At 34.5% G+C, this 11,903-nt stretch overlaps 1 protein-coding gene across 1 annotated transcript in view; it reads right to left on the bottom strand.

Moving 5' to 3' along the window:
• LOC107678424 (bone morphogenetic protein 1-like) overlaps nucleotides 1–11,903 on the bottom strand; it is a 94,589-nt gene that overhangs the window by 43,655 nt on the left and 39,031 nt on the right. Inside the window, exons 5-6 of the mRNA XM_016473678.1 lie at nucleotides 11,026–11,204; nucleotides 7,162–7,267 (exon numbers count right to left, since the gene is read on the bottom strand). Coding sequence (XP_016329164.1) covers nucleotides 7,162–7,267; nucleotides 11,026–11,204 — 285 coding nt within the window. The remainder of the gene's footprint in view (nucleotides 1–7,161; nucleotides 7,268–11,025; nucleotides 11,205–11,903) is intronic.

Genomic DNA, 11,903 nt, shown 5'->3' with positions numbered 1-11,903 from the left:
CACATTTTTTTCATTTAGTACTGCCCTTCAGAAGCTACAGAAGATACTTACATGTTTCCCAGAAGACAAAATTAGTTAAATTTACTTTAAATTTTAAATCAAATTCAAAAAGTTTTCTCCCCCACAGCTCTTAATGCATTGTGTTTCCTTCTCAGTGATTGTTGATTGTTTGAACCTTCTGTAATAGTTGCGTATGAGTCCCCCAGTTGTCCTCAGTGTGAAAAGATGGATCTCATAATCATACAGTCATTGTTGGAAAGGGTTCAAATACACAAAAGACACTGGAAAACCAAAGAATTAGAGGGAGCTGTGTTCAGAACAAACAAGGGACTCATGAACAACTATTACAAAAAAAAACAAAAAAAAACACAGCTGTGTCCAGGAAACAACATTACTTTTGAACGGGGTAATTTTTATAAATTCAACTATTATTTTCTCTTGTGGACTATATGTAAAAGTATTTTATGTGACATATCTTATTCAGGTCAGTACTAAATAAAAAATAACATCCCTCTTATTTTGGTAAAATAATTAACATTTTGCAGATTCTGCAAGGTGTATGTAAACTTTTGACCTCAACTGTAGCACTTTCAAACCATATTCCTTATAAAAGGATTCTATTTAGCAGCAAAAGGCTTCTGCTACTGTTACGAGCTAAAGAACCCTAATCTGGAACAGTTTCGAACCATTTTTCCTAAGAGAAAGAATTTTTACTCAGATATTGCTAGTAAATTTAACAAACAATTCCAAAGAGTCGGCAAGTAACACCTTGATTTAAACATATTAAGAGGTTTACTTGTTTATTAATTATTTTATTCAAATAGATTCAAATATTTATTCTCACATTTTCTTGTAAAACGTACTCCAATAATGTTTTATTTGCAACTTCAAAAAAGTAATTTTTACAGTCTATAAAGAGGCTCTAGTAGGAGTTTGATTGAACTTTTGTTTGTGATTGTGAGTTCTTAAGTGATTACGCAAAAGCAGGATCCCCTGCAGGATCAGTGAAGTCTCTCCTCACATTTTTTTCATTTAGTACTGCCCTTCAGAAGCTACAGAAGATACTTACATGTTTCCCAGAAGACAAAATTAGTTAAATTTACCCTGATCTTTAAATCAAATTCAAAAAGTTTTCTCCCCCACAGCTCTTAATGCATTGTGTTTCCTTCTGGAGCATCAGTGATTGTTTGAACCTTCTGTAATAGTTGCGTATGAGTCCCCCAGTTGTCCTCAGTGTGAAAAGATGGATCTCAAAATCATACAGTCATTGTTGGAAAGGGTTCAAATACACAAAAATGCTGAAAAACCAAAGTATTTGTGGGACCTGAGGGATTTTTCTGAAAACTGAACTGTTCAGGACAAACAAGGGACTCATGAACAACTATTACAAAAAAAAACAAAAAAAAACACAGCTGTGTCCAGGAAACAACATTACTTTTGAACGGGGTAATTTTTATAAATTCAACTATTATTTTCTCTTGTGGACTATATGTAAAAGTATTTTATGTGACATATCTTATTCAGGTCAGTACTAAATAAAAAATAACATCCCTCTTATTTTGGTAAAATAATTAACATTTTGCAGATTCTGCAAGGTGTATGTAAACTTTTGACCTCAACTGTAGCACTTTCAAACCATATTCCTTATAAAAGGATTCTATTTAGCAGCAAAAGGCTTCTGCTACTGTTACGAGCTAAAGAACCCTAATCTGGAACAGTTTCGAACCATTTTTCCTAAGAGAAAGAATTTTTACTCAGAAATTGCTAGTAAATTTAACAAACAATTCCAAAGAGTCGGCAAGTAACACCTTGATTTAAACATATTAAGAGGTTTACTTGTTTATTAATTATTTTATTCAAATAGATTCAAATATTTATTCTCACATTTTCTTGTAAAACGTACTCCAATAATGTTTTATTTGCAACTTCAAAAAAGTAATTTTTACAGTCTATAAAGAGGCTCTAGTAGGAGTTTGATTGAACTTTTGTTTGTGATTGTGAGTTCTTAAGTGATTACGCAAAAGCAGGATCCCCTGCAGGATCAGTGAAGTCTCTCCTCTCATTCTCTCCATCTATGTATGTTAAAGGGGTCATATGATGCTTTTTTAAAGATCATTATTTTGTGTATTTGGTGTAACAGAATATGTTGACATGCTTTAATGTTCAAAAAACACATTATTTTTCAAATACTGTACATTATTGTAGGTCCTCTATGCCCCGCCTCTCTCAAACGCTTCGTTTTCTACAAAGCCCCCTCCTTTGACAAGCGCAGTCTGCTCTGATTGGCCAGCTGACCCAGTGCATTGTGATTGGCCCACAATCAGCTTGTAACACTCCAAAGAGAAAGGAAAACTTGAAATTGCATCATATGACCCCTTTAAACTAAATGAAAGCATTACATGGTTTCGGTGACAGGCTCCTTCAGTTAAAAACGGGTGTTTTCTCTTAGCAGGTAAGGGAGGCTAAAAAATAAATAAATAAACAAATAAAATAAAATAAAATAAAAAAATAAAATAAAGTAATAAAATAAAGTAATAAAATAAAATAAAATAAAATAAAATGCTCTTAACACAAATATGCTCTTAAATAAATTATTCTATTTTAGCAATAAATAAATAAATAATGCCACTTGTTTTTAATAAATAATATGCTTATGTAATAACCCGGAAACTGTGTAAATAAAAACTGGTGCATGAACTTGTTTGACAAAACAAAAACCACACTCAAACAGACAGACAGAGAGAAATCTTCACCTCACAACACTGCAACTCCAGTATTATGAAGAAATTTCTATTCTTCCTAGAACCCATGAACAAACTGCAATTTGTTCCAAAAAAGGCGATATGTACGCCAAAAGAGAATCGAAGAGAGCAGAGGAGGAAAAGGAGAACAAAAGGAGAGAACAGATGGTTCTCATATAGGCGTGTGTTTGCGTGTGCCTCGACTCGTGTTACGCTCGCTCTGGGCAACGCTGGCTCTAGGCTGTCAAAACTAGTCAGGAAAAACTTTTGATAAATACATGAAATGGGAATAATATTCTTCAATCCCATCAGCAAAGTCTTTTGAGGACAATCCAAAAGTTCCTGTAAAGGAAGATGGAGCTAGCGAGTCTAAGGCGTCTCAGTCTACAGCTAACATTTCTTATATATAACATGTAGTGTAACAGTAGACAGTTCCTTCAACAGTGTTCCTTCAAGATTAAATATAGGATAAATCCAATATACACACCTGCTACCATTCAGAAGTCTCTTGCGTTCACCAAGGCTGCATTTATTTGACCAAAAATACATTAAAATCAGTAATATTGTGGAATATTATTTCAATTTAAAAGAACTGGTTTCTAATTGAATATATTTTAAAATAGAATTTATTCCTGTGATGTCAAGCTGAATTTTCAGCATCATTACTCCAGTCTTCAGTGTCACATGATCCTTCAGAAATCAGTCTAATATGCTGATTTGCTGCTCAAGAAACATTATTATTTGACGTTGAAAACAGTTGTGCTGCTTCATATTTCTGTGGGAACCGTGATAGATTTTATTATTATTATTATTTGATAAATATAATATTCAATGTAAAAAGTCTTTACTGTCACTTTTGATCAATTTAATTCATCCTTGCTCAATAAAAGCATACGTTTATTTAAAATAAATAAATACATAAATCGTCTCGGTTACGTATGGTAACCCTCGTTCCCTGAAGGAGGGAACGGAGACGTCACGTCGGATGACCGATGAAATTGGGATCTCGCTTAGAGAGACCAATCTATTTCGAGTGTAAACTAAACGAGCCAATGCACATTGGCATGCGATTATTGGAACAGGGACGTTATGGAAGCTCCAACCTTCCCGAATGAGGTTTCGGAAGCAATATACATATGAACATTCCTTAGGTGCAGGAACTATTCGAGCCGTTCATGCCAGACTGGGGAGAGAGGTGTTGTAATAATGTAAAATATGTGAAAAATACAACCTAGTATGAGAGCCTGTTCTAGTACACCCCCAAAACAAAATCAAGACATTGTAAAAGAGCATAATAGGACCCCTTTAAAAATCAGTATAGATTCTGAGATTCAGTCATACTAAATTTGTAGTCTAAATTAGCATTAGCATAAGCAAAAGAGTGGTAAAATTAAATCTGGGTTAGTTCTCAGTTAGATTTTGCTATAGCTTGAACATTGACATGCTTCAACCAATATGGAAAAAGCCAATTCAAAAAAAAAAAAAAACAGGTTGTTGCAGAAAGACAAAATGAAAGTGTCTCAAACAGTGTTTTGTCATGAAGCTAGCCCGTTATTTGTCCTGCTCTACTCTAGAGCCATTGTGATAGTGGAGTACACTTTGGTAAGTCAGTGTGGTTTCACAGACGTCATCAGCAGAAGTGAATTGTTTTAATGTGTGTGCAAGCGTGTGTTCAACTGAGGATGAAAAAGAGGTCAGTCAGTCCACTGAGGCACTGAGATGATAAAATAATGATGATAAAACAATTGGCATTAGTGACTTTTAGGCAAATAAATGCCACATGAACAACATCACAATTCAGTTAAATCTCTAAAGATCTAAAGACCAAATCAGAGCTCATTTGCTCCTGTCATACATGAAGAGAACTGCCACAATGGCAATCTTTTCAGCACAAACTGCACTCATCTTTTCTGTTATCCATCTATATTTGCGCTGCTGCTTTGTCAAACTACACTTCTGCTATGAGGGTCAATGCCACCACCCTCAAAACCCTAAAACTGCACACATGCTTTAAATGAAAGGCTGTTTCTCTTTTACTAATTTGAATAAAGCCTAATCCATAAACCCATGTCCAACTTTACTGGCTCCATCACATGGTACTGGCAGTATGACGGTATTATTCTGTGCAACAGCAAAAATGTGTCTAATAGAGATTTTGCTAAATTTATACCACGGTACATACATCCATGTGGCTATAAATGGGCAGAAACTGTTTTATATTATTTACACATGAGAATAGATTAAAAACAATGGACTAAGGTGAAAATACTGTTTATTTTCAATGATGAATTAGTCTTTCAGTTATAAATAATATATTATTAAATAATACATAAATAACATGGTACAATACTATATTATTGTTTGTGACATAAAAAAATAAAATAAAAAAATTAAGTGAAATGAAGCCTTTTATTTGTTTCAACAATATCCAAATAAATAACATCATATTAATAATTAAAAGTAAATGTTAAAATAATTATCCATTATATAAATCAAATAAATATATTTTATATAAATTATGCGTATTGTGAATACACTACTGTTCAAAGAGTAAGACTTTTTTCTTATATGCAAAAATTTAAAAGAAAAAGAAAAAGAAAGAATGAATGAATGAATATTAAGCAGCAAAACTGTATTCAACATTGATAATGATAATCATGTTTCTTGAGCAGCAAATCAGCATATTACAATGATTTCTGAAGGATCATGTGACACTGAAGGCTGGAGTAATGATGTTGAAAATTCAGCTTTACATCACAGGAATAAATTGCATTTTAAAATATATTCAAATAAAAAACAGTTATTTTAAATTGTAATAATATTTCACAATATTACTGATTTCACTGTATTTTTAATCAAATAAATGCAGCCTTGATGAGCAGAAGAAACTTCTTTCAAAAAAAATTATTGCCAAATGCAAACTTGAGTATACAGTTACTCTGATCCAAAATCCTACCACAAGGTTTTGTCCCACCGCCCACACAGTGCCAGAGAGGCATGAGGAGAAGCAGGAAGTTAATTAAATTAATCTGACATTGAGAGATCGGATCATAACAGAACTGAAGCTAGATGATGTCTGGACCGAGCCTTTCCACACACGGAAACCGACCGGCTCCGACTGCTCTGTGAACAACTGCCAGGCACTGAGAAGCACAATAGCGGCGCTGTGAAAGCTCAGCAGAAAGAGTGTAAGAGGAGAGAGATGCTCAGATAGCCGTCCCGCCGCAGAACTGCTGATGCCTCATTCAGAGGTCACCCTGAGACTAATGAGAAGAAGTGCTGGAGAGACTACGCCGAATAAAACATCACTCAGCATAAAACACTGCAAAGAGGAATCCTCAACATAAATGAGCAGCAATCAAACTGTGTGAAGAGCTGAGCTGTTTGAATTATGACTATTACAAGTACAAAAGACAAAATTCTTAAGATGCATTTTAAAGTTTGTAACTTGATACGGCATAATTAAACTGAAAAAAAAAAAACAGCGAAACTGGATGCATCTGGCAGAGACATCCTTCTCACATGTTTATGAAGAAAAATAATTAAAGAGCAGTGCAGTGGTACACTGAAACCCATTCTTAGTGAACCTGCTCATAAACAATTAGAGCTGTGTTTTCTTAAAGGAACAGTTAATCTAAAAATGAAAATCATTTTGTTATTTATTCACCCCCGTTGCTCCAGACCTGTGTGATGTTATGTTTTGCTTGAAACAGAAAGTAGAGTTTTGAAGAACTGTTGCGCAGCTCTTGCCATCTGATGACAGTTATATTCCTGAGCTCACATGATGGAAAACACTGAAATCGAACTGATTAAACACTGATAATACTGCTTCCTTTTGAAGCTCATGTCTAGTCCTACTCCATATCTTGTTCCCGATGAGCTGCTGTTTTATAGCAAGAGTTGCATAAATATTCTTCAAAACCCATATTTATATTTATATCCCAAGGAAATATAAGCAGGCAGGTTAAGAACAAGGATGAGTAAATAATGACCTATTTTTTCAAATTTTTTTATGAATTATTATTTTAATTATTTTAATTATTTTTTCCTTTAATGCAAGTCAGTGAGATTTTTGTCTGTTTTATCATCTGCCAGAAAACAATGTTTAATATTTGCTAAGTGTGAGTTATATTGTTTACATTCAATTTATATTTACAATTTGAGTTGAATTACTGAAATAAATGAACTTTTCCATGACATTCTAATTTATTGAGATGCACCTGTATATATATATATATATATATATATATATGATGAGATATCTATCTGTCTGTCTGTCTGTCTGTGTGTATGCGTGTGTGCGTGTGTGTGTGTGTGTGTGTGTGTGTGATTTATATTAAATATGATTTAATTAAAGGGTGGGCATTTTGATATAAGGAGGGAAATTCTTAAAAATAATACAATACTTAGAGGTTCTTACCTGGAAAAAGTATTTCTTGCATAGTGCATGATGCTGTCGAAGTCATAGACCTCTCCGAGTGAGTCCACCTCACCAGGCTCCATCTTCAGGAAGTTGTACTCCTGTCCTATGAGATGAAACCGAGAATGAGACTCAGACAGGAAGTGATGTCAACAGTAAGAGCCCATACAGACAAAAGAGACAAAAAGAGGTGTCTGCGTTCACAAAATTGCTTTTACAGATTCATCATTACATTATCACATTGTGGATTATTTAATTACTATGTCCAATATCATACTTCATATTTGTCATTACGTCAGAGAGTATGTTCAGTAAATCAGAGCATTGTGTGTCCAGTATGCATTGGGGAAATTCCCAAGTATTCCTGGGTGGTGCACATGGCAACACCACAAGCGCTCAAGCACATCCCCTGTTAGCTGGCAATTATTATTATGAAAGACATTCCACTAATGTGCTTCAAAATATTTAATATAATAAACAGGGCAAAACACTTCTCTATCATCAGTGAATTTCTCAAGTCGCAGACATTATTTATGAATCTTCCCTCTCTGCTGAGAATTATTCCGTGCCATATAATGAGTTTGTAATGAGCTCTATTTGCACAGATGTGTAACGACAGCCATTATTTCAGCATATCTTGTTCATTAATGCTGCCTAAAAGGTGTGAAAGCTTGCAGGCTCTTCATCAGACGGATCGCAGAGGCACAGCTGGTCGGAAGTCAAAATATGCCACGGTTGAGATATTTCTAGGCGCACAAGAGCCTCGTAAATATTTGGACACTTCATTCACACTTCAAATGGCTGAACTTCACTGCATTGGATCTAAATACCATAAAACAAATGGCTTCTGCAAACAAACTCTCGGGTTTCTCCTGTGTTTTGGCTTAAAGGCTTTTCATAAGCTGGTGTTTGGTGATTTTTAGTGGACATATGACATCAATTCTTGAGTTCACACAGGTGTCCTTTTCAGAGGAACCACATGCGCAGAGAATCACATTAAAGTCCCCATGAAATCAAAATTTAAGTTTTTTGGGTGTTAGTATCAATATGTTAGTCTTAAGGTTATCTATAAGGCAGTGTGCTCCAAAACAGTGACAAAATTTGCATTTAGAAGATATAAGCATTCAAAGCTTGCAGTTCGTCACTTCCAAAACGGCGCAACGATTTTTGTGACGTCACATCGTACTCCAGCTTCTCATCAAACTTTCTGTCCAATCAAATGCTCTCTAGAATCTGAAGCGCCCGCCCCCTACACTATAAAATAGACGCTGAAGCCGCGACTGAAATCAGTCACTTGTCCACACAGAATTAGTATTCTGTGCAGTGAATGGCACGTAGTGCACTATATAGGGGACAGGGAACGATTCAAACAGTGCAAATGTGCTTTCCATTGAGGAAAAAAATAAGTCTGGTTTCGCGCTGTCGCGCTAACCACCGCACCGCACACACACTCTGCTCTGGTCCAGAGACACGATAGCACGGAGCGGATCACATGTATCGGAGCTATTTGAATTCTACACAGAATACTATATTTTATAGCAATATGGATGAGATTGTGGCTGGCATACCCTGTCAAATGCGGCTTTACGGAGCTCAACGGCTCTGAACGGCTCTAGCTTAAGCTGTGATATAAACGAACGCTATTGGCTATTTTAAAAAGGGGCAGGGCTGCTTGATATGTCCCGCCCTGTCTTCCTGTTTCAGTTAAAATGACGTCAACACAGAGTAATGCATTTCAGGGGACCTTTAATATCAACATGATCCACTAATGTTTCATAATCGCAAAGTGTCACTAAATGTTGTTGTGTTGTATGTATCATATAAAACAGAACAGCGTGTTAGGTAACACTTTACTTAAAGCCTTTAAATATAATGCAATATGAAAGTAGTTTTAATGCATTATTTATGCCATGTAATGCACCTTATAATGCATTATATAATACATGCAACCACAGATATAATACAATATAATACTTATTTATTCATTGTTACACCTTTAGAAAGTATTATGCATTAAAACACATGACAAACAAACCTTCACATATTGTAATGCATTTTAACTTTGGTTACCGTTATTTATGAAAATATATAATGCATTACAACCTAGATTATGAATATCTTTATAATGCATTTTACATAAAGGCTTTGAGTAAAGTGTTACCGTGTGGTATATTTCTTTATAATAAATGCCATTTACTGTGATATTTTGCTGTCAAAAGCACTTTTTTTTAGGTGTTTTCTTAAAGGGAATCATTTTGTTATTTATTCACCCTCATTGTTCCAAATGTGTGTGCTGTTATTATCATTATTATTTATTACAACACAAAAGTTACAATTTTTAAAGAATTGTTATGCAGCTCTTGCCATATAATGACAGCAGCAATAGTGATAATAGTGACCAGGACCTGTCAATCTTCAAAAAAGACAAAAATACACCAAAAAAGCTAAATATAATAGCTCATACAAATCTTGCTATAATCCTGTGCTCACATTCAGAAATGTACTTAACTGAACACTGATAATATAGTGATTAAACAGTCTTTCTGAAGCTCTAGTTCTAGTTCACTATGAACTGCTGTTATATTGCAAGAGTTGCATAAATATTCTTCAAAAGTTATACTTACATTACATGAATATTGAAGCACACAGGTTTGGAACGAGAGCGAGTAAATAATGATGTGGTGTGATATCTTGCTATCAAAAGCACATTTATGAGTGTCTTAAGTGTCGATATGTTTTAGGCAACTGTATTTTAATCACATTGTTGGAACCAGCAGGGGTTATGAGGTCTTAGGTAAAAGTAGCATTGATCAGAAACGAGTACAGCGGTGGATTAGTGCTGAGCTCAGCAGTCAAGAATGTGTTTTATAAAGTGGGCCGTGTCGTTCCAAGCAAATGCTGTAACAGCTGCTTCCAAGAAAACTGGCACAAAATCGTCTTTTATGCTTGTTGTTGGAGTGTTGTTGACCTCACTTTTCTATGCATTACCATGAGCTTTCAGTTAGCAATACATGGCATGTAATCTGTGCAGAGATCATTGGCATTACACCTAGGGTTGGGTACCGTACACATTTTAACCGGTACGGTACCGGTATCGGTACCTGAATTTCGGTGCCGGTACCCAATGGTACCTTTTTTCGGTACTTTACTCTCTGTGTAATTACAAAAACATTTATTTCAGTGAAAAAATAAGTCCAAAAGTCTCAATTTCAACATTTTGAACAATAGGGCCCTACAAACTTTTTCTTTCTTTCTTTTTCCTCCCCCCAGAAATTCTTGTTTTAATTTTTCTGAAAATCAAATGAAGGCATTAAACATTTATTTTAAATCAAATGAAAATTAAACCCTTTTATTTTTTGGCAAACAAACTGAGGTTTACTGTTGAAATTAATACATGGAAGAAAAATTGTGTGAATATTCCTTTAAAACATTTTTAATAGGCTAATAATTGTATTATTTTTTATCTACAATTAAGTGATTAATCTAGTTGTAATATTTATTTTTTATCATTTAATTGTTTTATTTAATAAAACAGGTTGCCATGAAGTTTCTGTGTGTATACAGTATGATGATGCTAGTTTTCTCAAATGAAACGGTAAAATTCTCGCGAAGTGACTCTCACAGCAGCTCTGGGGATTAAGTTTTTTGTGTTCATGCATGCCGTCATATAGTGAGATTCAGAGGCCGGAAATCACCGCGAGCGTCACGCGTGCTTCGTGAATCGGTACTCGGTAGTACCGATGCAATTCGGTCGGTACCCTCAAAAGTACTGAGTTCGGTACCCAACCCTAATTACACCTGAGTCTTGAATACAATCACTTCACACACATGCGAGCGATATTTTGCGGCTGCTGTTTTTCTTACCTGGCTGAATGTTGTCCCGTATGATACTGACATGATCGTCTCTGTCGGGTCGCGTGTGCTCATGCCAGAATCCGATCACGTGACCGAGCTCGTGCACCACAATCCCAAACTTATCACAGTTCTTCCCGATGGATATGGCCTGCGGACCCCCTCCTCTCCGGCCCACATACGAGCAGCACCTGCAGAGGTTTATAACATCACAGTTCATATTAACGTTAATACTTGATTAATATCTCAAGTTCATGTGATTCATCATTTCACTGATCACAAAAATATTAAGAAAAAACCCTGTGGTTGAAATCATTGCCATTACCTTTCAGTCATTTTTTTGTCATACTTTTCAAGACATGTATTTTGTGTATTATGATGACTGGGTGAATATCACAAAGAAAGGTTTGGGTTATATTTCACCCAAAATATAGTGTAAAAAGTTTAATTCTTCTTCTTCTTCTTCTTCTTCTTCTTCTTATTATTATTATTAATTGCACGTTATTAATGATTAATATTTAGTAATTATAATTATAATTATCTTAATATTAAAACTTTTAACTATATTATAATTATATAGTATTCATATTCCATGTATAATTTAGGACCATTCATATTTTTTATTTTATTTATTTATTTGTTTTTTTTACACACACACAAAAATAGTGGGTACATTTTATGAAACACTACAATGTGCTTAAAATATTTAATATAATAAAGAGGCTAAACCACTGTTACAAATAGTATTTTATAGGCTATATCATTAGTGAATTTCTAAAGTCACAGACAAGAAAAATTATTTAATTATAAATGTAATAAACTATTAAACCTATTTTTAGGACCATTCATATTTTTGCATTATTTTCATGACAATTAAGCATTTTTTCCAC

Source organism: Sinocyclocheilus anshuiensis, unplaced genomic scaffold (assembly GCF_001515605.1).
Source record: "Sinocyclocheilus anshuiensis isolate Anshui unplaced genomic scaffold, SAMN03320099.WGS_v1.1 scaffold112, whole genome shotgun sequence".
NCBI classification, from domain to species: Eukaryota; Metazoa; Chordata; class Actinopteri; order Cypriniformes; family Cyprinidae; genus Sinocyclocheilus; species Sinocyclocheilus anshuiensis.
This window is presented reverse-complemented; position numbering and strand designations above follow the sequence as displayed.